Source organism: Lucilia sericata, unplaced genomic scaffold, assembly GCF_015586225.1.
Source record: "Lucilia sericata isolate MDLA Ls3-8-SP2 unplaced genomic scaffold, ASM1558622v1 Contig001041F_arrow, whole genome shotgun sequence".
Taxonomy (NCBI): Eukaryota; Metazoa; Arthropoda; class Insecta; order Diptera; family Calliphoridae; genus Lucilia; species Lucilia sericata.
Genome location: NW_023995021.1, coordinates 124,744 through 135,945, shown reverse-complemented (window position 1 = coordinate 135,945; position 11,202 = coordinate 124,744). Strand labels below are relative to the sequence as shown.

Sequence of the window (11,202 nt, the reverse complement as noted above, 5' to 3'; positions counted from 1 at the left end):
TTAAATTAAGTTAAAACGTTAATTAATTGTTAATAATAAAATATTTTTATTGTATAATATTAAACAAATTATAACGGTATAGGTATAAAAATATTTATGAAAAAAAGTTTTAGAAATTAGTGAAAAAAGTGTTGGAAAATTGAGAAAAATGTGCAATTTGCCAAAGTTGTTAAGACAATTGTTAGAAGGCGGTCGTTGTTGAATGGGAGTGTAAGAGGGGGTATATGTTAGTAAATCATTAATATGTTTTTGTTATTACATTATTAATCACATTATTAATTAAAGAAGAAATTGCATGTGAGCAAAATGTGAGAAAAATATAATTATTGCGTTTCAGCAGTGAAATAAGCAGACAACTACAACAAACAACAACAAAATTAAAGACCAATCTATAGACTTTACTATAGACTAGACTAGACTAGACTATAGACTAGACTATGGATTAGACTATATACTAGACTATAGACTAGACTATAAACTAGACTATAGAATAGACTATACTATAGATTATACTATAGACTAGACAATAGACAAAACTATATACTAGACTATAGTCTAGACTCTTGACTATATACTAGACTGTAGTCTAGACTATAGACTAGACTGAACTAGACTATAAACTAGACTGAACTATAGACTATACTATAGTCTAGACTCTTGACTATAGACTAGACTGAACTAGACTATAAACTAGACTGAACTATAGACTAGAATAGACTATAGCCTAGACTATAGACTAGACTATAGACTAGACTATGGACTAGACTATAGACTAGACTATAGACTAGACTATAGACTAGACTATAGACTAGACTATAGACTAGACTATAGACTAGACTATAGACTAGACTATAGACTAGACTATAGACTAGACTATAGACTAGACTATAGACTAGACAATAGACTAGACTATAGACTAGACCTAGAATAGATATAGACTAGACTATAGCTAGACTAGACTATAGACTAGACTATAGACTAGACTATAGACTAGACTATAGACTAGACTATAGACTAGACTATAGACTAGACTATAGACTAGACTATAGACTAGACTATAGACTAGACTATAGACTAGACTATAGACTAGACTATAGACTAGACTATAGACTTGACTATAGACTAGACTATAGACTAGACTATAGACTAGACTATAGACTAGACTATAGACTAGACTATAGACTAGACTATAGACTAGACTATAGACTAGACTATAGACTAGACTATAGACTAGACTATAGACTAGACTATAGACTAGACTATAGACTAAACTAGACTATAGACTAGACTATAGACTAGACTATAGACTAGACTATAGACTAGACTATAGACTAGACTATAGACTAGACTATAGACTAGAACTATAGACTAGACTATAGACTAGACTATAGACTAGACTATAGACTAACTATAGACTAGACTATAGACTAGACTATAGACTAGACTATAGACTAGACTATAGACTAGACTATAGACTAGGCTATAGACTAGACTATAGACTAGACTATAGACTAGACTATAGACTAGACTATAGACTAAACTATAGACTAGACTATAGACTAGACTATAGACTAGACTATAGACTAGACTATAGACTAGACTATAGACTAGACTATAGACTAGACTATAGACTAGGCTATTGACTAGACTATAGACTAGACTATAGACTAGACTATAGACTAGGCGATAGACTAGACTATAGACTAGACTATAGACTAGACTATAGACTAGACTATAGACTAGACTATAGACTAGACTATAGACTAGACTATAGACTAGACTATAGACTAGACTATAGACTAGACTATAGACTAAACTAGACTATAGACTAGACTATAGACTAGACTTTAGACTAGACTATAGACTAGACTATAGACTAGACTATAGACTAGACTATAGACTAGACTATAGACTAGACTATAGACTAGACTATAGACTAGACTATAGACTAGACTATAGACTAGACTAGACTAAGACTATAGACTAGACTATAGACTAGACTATAGACTAAACTAGACGATAGACTAGACTATAGACTAGACTATAGACTAGACTATAGACTAACTATAGACTAGACTATAGACTAGACTATAGACTAGACTATAGACTAAACTATAGACTAGACTATAGACTAGACTATAGACTAACTATAGACTAACTATAGACTAGACTATAGACAGACTATAGACTAGACTATAGACTAGACTATGACTAGACTATAGACTAGACTATAGACTAGACTATAGACTAGGCTATAGACTAGACTATAGACTAGACTATAGACTAGACTATAGACTAGACTATAGACTAGACTATAGACTAGACTATAGACTAGACTATAGACTAGACTATAGACTAGACTATAGACTAGACTATTATATTAATATAATGAATCATTTTTAATACAGCTAGCTAAATATGATGATTGATATTTATTAGTTTTCTTCTAGCAAATTTCTAAATATTTGTCAAAGTTTTTAATTCAGCTAGCTGAATAAGAAGATTTTAAGGAAATTAGTAATTTTTTTAAATAATAATTCAAAAATATAGGTTATATTTCATATTCAGCAAGCTGAATAACAAAATTTTGATGTTATTTTTGATTTCCTTAAAGCAGAATCATAAAATATAGGTAGAATTTTAAATTCAGCTAGCTGAATAGAATCATTTTAGTGATGTAATACATTTTTTTGTAAATAAAATTTTAAAATTTTGAATATAATTTTCTTTATTATAAGTTTTCTTAAGAACTACATATAATATGTATATAAAATATGTGTATACTTTGTTTTCTTTCCTCCACTATAATTTGCTCCCTTATAACTTAATTTTCACAAATTTTTGTGACAAATTCAGTTATTTTTTAAATACTCGTCAAAATCTATAACAATGTTTTGTTTTATAAATATACGGTGAGTATCTATTTTCGCTGCAGAGAACAAACGTTTAGATTTGTCAGGTGAGTATTTTTTGCCCATTTTATCTGATAAATAATAGATGTTTGTAATGCCCGATTGTACTATAAGATGAGCGCAATTGGTGCAGGGAAAGAGTGTCGTATAGAGGCGGGTATTTTTAAGATTAGCACAATTTTTATTGAGTATAGCATTTGCCTCGGCATGCACAACAAAATGGTCCTTACTGTGAATTGGATCAACTTGATGACAATAATCTACATCTTCATATCTATACCAGGGAAATTTTTCATCACTACAGCCTTTAGGAAAGCCATTATAACCAATACCTATTATGCGATTATCCTCATTGACTATGACGGCTCCCACTTGGACTCTGGGATCTCTGCTGCGTTTTGAGGATAAGACGGCAAGGGACATGAAGTGATCGTCCCAAGTAATCGCCCTATCTAAGTTATCCTCGAGCTTAGTTTTTTTCGCAGGTATATCATTAGCGGAGCTGCTAGGCGTGGTCATGTTGGAGTTTAGGTTTTGCAAACGGGTAAATCTGGAAAATAAATATATTTATAAAAGTTTCGTTTGAGAAAGTTTCTTTAGAAAGTTTTCTTTCAAAAAAGTTTATTTATAAAGTTTTTTCTAAAAGTTTCTTTAGAAAGTTTTCTTATAGAAAAACTTATTCAAAATGGTTTATTCTAAAAAAAACATCTTAAACATACTAATAGATCTAGAATCCTCCAATTTTGCACCGATCTAGAAACAACTAAACAAACCACAAAGAGTACAAGTGTACTAAAACACACTTATTGCAATATATTCCAGCGAGTGTCGCACTTAATTAATCTGTTGGGTATGGATATGACTCACCGACCAGCATATAATTCCAAATTCAAATCAATCCAAAAAAAAAAAAAAAATTCTCTGAAATTTTTGCACAATTCCAAATGTTTAAATATTCAGATTTTTACACCAAATATAATTTTTATTACAGCTGTCCTATTTTTACTAATTATTTTTATTACTTACCTTTTATTTAATAGATTTGTTTTTTAAAGTAAATTATTTTTTTTTTAATTTGTTTATTACTATAATTTGTTAGTATTTTAACAATCCGCCAAAATACGTTGATCTGCTATCTTTGAAAGTGCCGGATATACTTTCAAGCAAGATCTTTCAATAGAAAATAAACGATCGTTAAAACTAACTGCGCATATTATATTGTTGAATGCACTTAGTAACAACTGGAATAGAGAGAGAGAGCTTTTTCATTAAGTTTTGTTAGTTTTAACGATCGTTTATTTTCTATTGAAAGATCTTGTTTGAGAGTATATCCGGCACCTTCAAAGATTGCAGATCAACGTATTTTGGCGGATTGTTAAAATACTAACAAATTATAGTAATAAACAAATTAAAAAAATAATTTAAATTAAAATTTAAAAAACTAATCTATTAAATAAAAGGCAAGTAATAAAAAGAATTAGTAAAAAATAGGACAGCTGTAATAAAAATTAAATTTGGTGTAAAAATCTGAAAATTTAAACATTTGGAATTGTGTAAAAATTTCAGAGAATTTTTTTGGTTGGATTTGAATTTGGAAAAAGAATATATTATATGCTGGTCGGTGAGTCATACCCATACCCAACAGATTAATTAAGTGCGACACTCGCTGGAATATATTGCAATAATTGTGTTTTAGTACACTTGTACTCTTTGATTTGTGTTTTGTTTAGTTGTTTCTAGATCGGTGCAAAATTGGAGGATTTTAGGATTTTATTAGTATGTTTAAGATGTTTTTTAGAATAAACCATTTTGAATAAGTTTTTCTATAAGAAAACTTTTAGAAAAAAACTTTCTAAATAAACTTTTTTGAAAGAAAACTTTCTAAAGAAACTTTCTCAAACGAAACTTTTATAAATATATTTATTTTCCAGATTTACACGTTTGCAAAACCTAAACTCCAACATGACCACGCCTAGCAGCTCCGCTAATGATATACCTGCGAAAAAAACTAAGCTCGAGGATAACTTAGATAGGGCGATTACTTGGGACGATCACTTCATGTCCCTTGCCGTCTTATCCTCAAAACGCAGCAGAGATCCCAGAGTCCAAGTGGGAGCCGTCATAGTCAATGAAGATAATCGCATAATAGGTATTGGTTATAATGGCTTACCTAAAGGCTGTAGTGATGAAAAATTTCCCTGGTATAGATATAAAGATGTAGATTATTGTAATCAAGTTGATCCAATTCACAGTAAGGACCCTTTTGTTGTGCATGCCGAGGCAAATGCTATACTCAATAAAAATTGTGCTAATCTCAAAAATACCCGCCTCTATACGACACTCTTTCCCTGCACCAATTGCGCTCATCTTATAGTACAATCGGGCATTACAAACATCTATTATTTATCAGATAAAATGGGCAAAAAATACTCACCTGACGAATCTAAACTTTTGTTCTCTGCAGCGAAAATAGATACTCACCGTATATTTATAAAACAAAACATTGTTATAGATTTTGACGAGTATTTAAAAAATAAGTGAATTTGTCACAAAAATTTGTGAAAATTAAGTTATAAGGGAGCAAATTATAGTGGAGGAAAGAAAACAAAGTATACACATATTTTATATACATATTATATGTAGTTCTTAAGAAAACTTATAATAAAGAAAATTATATTCAAAATTTTAAAATTTTATTTACAAAAAATGTAGCTGAATTTAAAATTCTACCTATATTTTATGATTCTGTTTTAAGGAAATCAAAAATAACATCAAAATTTTGCTATTCAGCTAGCTGAATATATATAAATTACTAATTTCCTTAAAAGCTTTTTATTCAGCTAGCTGAATTAAAAACTTTGACAAATATTTAGAAATTTGCTAGAAGAAAACTAATAAATAGTCTAGTCTATAGTCTAGTCTATAGTCTAGTCTATAGTCTAGTCTATAGTCTAGTCTATAGTATAATCTATAGTCTAGTCTATAGTCTAGTCTATAGTCTAGTCTATAGTCTAGTTTATAGTCTAGTCTATAGTCTAGTCTATAGTCTAGTCTATAGTCTAGTCTATAGTCTAGTCTAAGTCTAGTCTATAGTCTAGTCTATAGTCTAGTCTATAGTCTAGTCTATAGTCTAGTCTATAGTCTAGTCTATAGTCTAGTCTATAGTCTAGTCTATAGTCTAGTCTATAGTCTAGTCTATAGTCTAGTCTATAGTCTAGTCTAGTCTAGTCTATAGTCTAGTCTATAGTCTAGTCTATAGTCTAGTCTATAGTCTAGTCTATAGTCTAGTCTATAGTCTAGTCTATAGTCTAGTCTATAGTCTAGTCTATAGTCTAGTCTATAGTCTAGTCTATAGTCTAGTCTATAGTCTAGTCTATAGTCTAGTCTATAGTCTAGTCTATAGTCTAGTCTATAGTCTAGTCTATAGTCTAGTCTATAGTCTAGTCTATAGTCTAGTCTATAGTCTAGTCTATAGTCTAGTCTATAGTCTAGTCTATAGTCTAGTCTATAGTCTAGTCTATAGTCTAGTCTATAGTCTAGTCTATAGTCTAGTCTATAGTCTAGTCTATAGTCTAGTCTAGTCTAGTCTAGTCTATAGTCTAGTCTATAGTCTAGTCTATAGTCTAGTCTATAGTCTAGTCTATAGTCTAGTCTATAGTCTAGTCTATAGTCTAGTCTATAGTCTAGTCTATAGTCTAGTCTATAGTCTAGTCTATAGTCGAGTCTATAGTCTAGTCTAGTCTATAGTCTAGTCTATAGTCTAGTCTTAGTCGAGTCTATGTTGTAGTCTATAGTCTAGTCTTTATTTTAGTCTATATTATAGTCTATAGTATAGTCTGGTCTATAGTTTTATTTCATATTAATAAATGTATAAAAAAGTTTAGAACGAACAGTACTATAGAATGCAACACTGCACATATTATATTGTAAAATACGCTTAGTGACAACTGAGATAGAGAGAGAGCTTTTTTCATTAAGTATTGTTAGTTTTAACGATCTTTTGTTATTTATTGAGAGATTTTTTTTAAGAGTATATCCGGCACCTTCAAAGACTACAGATCAACGTAATCTGGCGGGTTGTTAAGTTTTGTTGTAAAATTTAAAATAAAAAAAAAAACATTTCGCAATAAAAACCTAATAAATTATAGTAATAAACCATTTAAAAAAGTAATCTTTTAATTTAAAGGGTAAGCAATAAAAGGAATTAGTAAAAATATAACAAGTAAGAAATTATAGTCGGGTGTGGCCTATTCGGGTGGTGCAGTTGTAGGGGGGCTAGGTAAAATGACCGACCGATTGTAACCATTTTCAATAGGCTTCGTCCCTGGGGCAATAAAAGATCATGTATCAAATTTCATTGAATTATCTTCAAAATTGCGACCTGTAGTAGTTGATTACAACGTTTACATGGCCGGACAGACGTCCGTCCATCTGGCCGGCTAAATAGCTAAATCGACTCAGAAAATGATTCTAAGCCGATTGGTATACTTTAAGGTGGGTATAGGACCAATATTATTGTGCGTTACAAATATCAGCACAAACCCAATATACCCTCCCCACTAAAGTGGTGTAGGGTATAAAAATTGAATATTGTATATACATTTATATATATAGTATATTTTATATAATATATTTTATCGTTGTATAAAAATCTTAGAGAATTTTTTTAATTTCTATTACGAATCTAGTGTAGCGATTGGGTGAGTCAATCCTACACATAAACATAATCTTTAAATGCAATATTTGCTGGAACGTAATGAAATGTTTTAGTACATTTTTACTCTTTGTTTTGAGGGTTTTGAATTTGTTTTTCTTTAGTACTATCTAGATTTATTTCCTTTAAAAAAAAAAAAAAAAAAAAAAAAAAAAAACTTTTCTATAACAAAACTTTCTAGAGAAATTTTCCTACAAGATAACTAGAAACTTTTCTAAAAGAAAACTTTCTTCAGAAACTTTTCTATAAAATAAATTTGTAAATAATCTTTTGTATAAGATAACTTTCTAAAGAAACTTTTCTATAAGAAAACTTTCTACAGAAACTTTTCTATAAGAAAACTTTCTAAAATAACTTTTCTATAAAACTTTCAACTTATCTATAAGAAAAAAATCGATATAAACTTTTATATAATAAAACTTTTGAAAGAAACTTTTCCATAAGAAAACTTTCTACGGAATTTTTTCTGTAAGAAAACTTTCTAGAGAAACTTTTCTAAAAGCCAACTTTCTAAAGAAACGTTTCTATTTTTTAATCCTTTCTCCAACATTTTCATTTCACAGATTTCCTCTGTTGTAAAACATAACGTCCAACATGGGCTCCAATGACAGCTCCTCAAATTTTGAAATTCTAGAATATTCCAAGCGTTCATATGCCTTAGATGACGACGATTACTTTATGGCCATAGCTGTTTTATACTCAAAACAATGTAAAGACTCCAATAACCAAAAGGGAGCCATCATAGTCGATGAGGATGATTGCATAGTTGGTGTTGGTTATAATTACATCTATAAATGTGAAGATGACGAGCAAAATTTTGAGGTTCATGCCGTGGCAAATGCTATTCTCAATAAATATTGCGATAATCTCAAAAAAAACCCGCATCTATACAACGCACTTTCCCTGCGATCAATGCGTTAAACTTTTAGTAAAATCGGACATTACGAAAATCTATTATTTGTCATTTATAGGTAAAGCATCAGAACATTATCGTGCGGCTGATTTGATGTTTTCTGCAAAGAACATTGAGTGTAATCGCTATACACCTAAAGAAAAAAAGATTAATATATTTTGAAAATAATTGAGCAAGTAAATTTTTCCGGTGAAAATCTGTGTTAAGGGAGCCGGATATAAATACATTACTTCATTACATCCTTAAGATTATATTTTAAACAATTGGTTTTATACATATATTGTTCTAAATAAAACTTATAATAAAGATAATTATGCACAAAATTAAAAACAAAAAAAAACTATTAAAAAGTGAATTAAGGAAATCAAAAAAAAAAACATTAGAATATATTTGATTCAGGTAGCAGAATTTTTAATATTACCTATATTTTCAAATTGTTTTTTAAAAAAACTAATAATTTCCTTAAAATTTTCCTATTCTGCTAGCTGAATTGAAAACTTTGGCAGATATTCGGAAATTTGCTAAGATTAAACTAATAATTTTTAAGAAATCATCATATTCAGCTAGCTGAATTGAAACATTTATTCATTATTAGCATATGGAAATGAAAGTTTAATATTAAAAATATTTCATTTAAGAAAACTTTCCAAAGAAACTTTTTCAGTTCTAGTTCAATTCTAGTTCAGTTCTAGTTCAGTTCTAGTTCAGTTCTAGTTCAGTTCTAGTTCAGTTCTAGTTCAGTTCTAGTTCAGTTCTAGTTCAGTTCTAGTTCAGTTCTAGTTCAGTTCTAGTTCAGTTCTAGTTCAGTTCTAGTTCAAGTTCAGTTCTAGTTTAGTTCTAGTTTAGTTCTAGTTCAGTTCTAGTTCAGTTCTAGTTCGGTTCTAGTTCAGTTCTAGTTCAGTCGTGCTTCAGTTCTAGTTCAATCGTAGTTCAGTTGCAGTTCAGTTCTAGTTCAGTTTTTGTTCAGTTCTAGTTCTACTTCAGTTCTAGTTCAGTTCTAGTTTAGTTCTAGTACAGTTCTAGTTCAGTTCTAGTTCAGTTCTAGTTCAGTTCTAGTTCAGTTCTAGTTCAGTTCTAGTTCAGTTCTAGTTCAGTTCTAGTTCAGTTCTAGTTCAGTTCTAGTTCAGTTCTAGTTCAGTTCTAGTTCAGTTCTAGTTCAGTTCTAGTTCAGTTCTAGTTCAGTTCTAGTTCAGTTCTAGTTCAGTTCTAGTTCAGTTCTAGTTCAGTTCTAGTTCAGTTCTAGTTCAGTTCTAGTTCAGTTCTAGTTCAGTTGTAGTTCAGTTCTAGTTCAGTTCTAGTTCAGTTCTAGTTCAGTTCTAGTTCAGTTCTAGTTCAGTTCTAGTTCAGTTCTAGTTCAGTTCTAGTTCAGTTCAGTTCTAGTTCAGTTCTAGTTCAGTTCCAGTTCAGTTCTAGTTCAGTTCTAGTTCAGTTCTAGTTCAGTTCTAGTTCAGTTCTAGTTTGGTTCCAGTTCAGTTCTAGTTCAGTTCTAGTTCGGTTCTAGTTCAGTTCTAGTTCAGTTGTGGTTCAGTTCCAGTTCAGTTCTAGTTCAATCGTAGTTCAGTTGCAGTTCAGTTGCAGTTCAGTTCTAGTTCTGTTTTTGTTCAGTTCTAGTTCTACTTCAGTTCTAATTCAGTTCTAGTTAAGTTCTAGTACAGTTCTAGTTCAGTTCTAGTTAAGTTCTAGTTCAGTTCTAGTTCAGTTCTAGTTCAGTCGTGGTTCAGTTCTAGTTCAGTTCTAGTTTAGTTCTAGTTCAGTTCTAGTTCAGTTCTAGTTCAGTTCTAGTTCAGTTCTAGTTCAGTTCTAGTTCAGTTCTAGTTCAGTTCAGTTCTAGTTCAGTTCTAGTTCAGTTCAGTTCTAGTTCAGTTCTAGTTTAGTTCTAGTTTAGTTCTAGTTCAGTTCTAGTTCAGTTCTAGTTCAGTTCTAGTTCAGTTCTAGTTCAGTTCTAGTTAAGTTCTAGTACAGTTCTAGTTCAGTTCTAGTTAAGTTCTAGTTCAGTTCTAGTTCAGTTCTAGTTCAGTTCTAGTTCAGTTCTAGTTCAGTTCTAGTTCAGTTCTAGTTCAGTTCTAGTTCAGTTCTAGTTCAGTTCTAGTTCAGTTCTAGTTCAGTTCTAGTTAAGTTCTAGTTCAGTTCTAGTTCAGTTCTAGTTTAGTTCTAGTTCAGTTCTAGTTCAGTTCTAGTTAAGTTCTAGTACAGTTCTAGTTCAGTTCTAGTTAAGTTCTAGTTCAGTTCTAGTTCAGTTCTAGTTCAGTCGTGGTTCAGTTCTAGTTCAGTTCTAGTTTAGTTCTAGTTCAGTTCTAGTTCAGTTCTAGTTCAGTTCTAGTTCAGTTCTAGTTCAGTTCTAGTTCAGTTCTAGTTCAGTTCAGTTCTAGTTCAGTTCTAGTTCAGTTCAGTTCTAGTTCAGTTCTAGTTTAGTTCTAGTTTAGTTCTAGTTCAGTTCTAGTTCAGTTCTAGTTCAGTTCTAGTTCAGTTCTAGTTCAGTTCAGTTCAGTCAGTTCTAGTTCAGTTCTAGTCAGTTCAGTTCAAGTTCAGTTCTAGTTCAGTTCAAGTTCAGTTCTAGTTCAGTTCTAGTTCAATTCAGTTCTAGTTTAGTTCTAGTTTAGTTCTAGTTCAGTTCTAGTTCAGTTCTAGTTCAGTTCTAGTTCAGTTCTAGTTCAGTTCTAGTT

The 11,202-nt window shown here is 30.7% G+C and overlaps 3 protein-coding genes across 7 annotated transcripts; 2 read left to right on the top strand and 1 right to left on the bottom strand.

The window, feature by feature from the left end:
- The first annotated feature begins 206 nt into the window (after positions 1-206).
- Positions 207-8,869, top strand: LOC119609710 (probable deoxycytidylate deaminase). Of its 4 annotated transcripts, none has more exons than XM_037964591.1 (2): positions 207-226; positions 8,190-8,869. In XM_037964591.1, the coding sequence occupies exon 2, from the start codon at positions 8,221-8,223 to the stop codon at positions 8,545-8,547; it is 327 nt and encodes a 108-aa protein (XP_037820519.1). In that variant the 5' UTR covers positions 207-226; positions 8,190-8,220; the 3' UTR covers positions 8,548-8,869. The 4 variants fall into 4 exon arrangements, with proteins under 4 accessions (XP_037820519.1, XP_037820516.1, XP_037820517.1 ...); XM_037964588.1 differs by lacking the exon at positions 207-226 and adding an exon at positions 6,946-7,099; XM_037964589.1 differs by lacking the exon at positions 207-226 and adding an exon at positions 7,125-7,406.
- On the bottom strand, positions 2,700-4,075 carry LOC119609709 (probable deoxycytidylate deaminase). 2 transcript variants are annotated; one of them, XM_037964587.1, is made up of 2 exons: positions 3,632-3,804; positions 2,700-3,462 (listed from the first exon to the last, which is right to left on the bottom strand). In XM_037964587.1, exon 2 carries the CDS (start codon positions 3,429-3,431, stop codon positions 2,853-2,855), a length of 579 nt encoding a protein of 192 aa, XP_037820515.1. In that variant the 5' UTR covers positions 3,432-3,462; positions 3,632-3,804; the 3' UTR covers positions 2,700-2,852. The 2 variants fall into 2 exon arrangements, with proteins under 2 accessions (XP_037820515.1, XP_037820514.1); XM_037964586.1 differs by lacking the exon at positions 3,632-3,804 and adding an exon at positions 3,939-4,075 and having other exon boundaries at positions 2,702-3,462.
- LOC119609707 (probable deoxycytidylate deaminase) lies at positions 4,246-5,589 on the top strand. Its single transcript, XM_037964585.1, has 2 exons — positions 4,246-4,372; positions 4,844-5,589. The coding sequence occupies exon 2, from the start codon at positions 4,875-4,877 to the stop codon at positions 5,451-5,453; it is 579 nt and encodes a 192-aa protein (XP_037820513.1). The 5' UTR covers positions 4,246-4,372; positions 4,844-4,874; the 3' UTR covers positions 5,454-5,589.
- Positions 8,870-11,202: the final 2,333 nt, after the last annotated feature.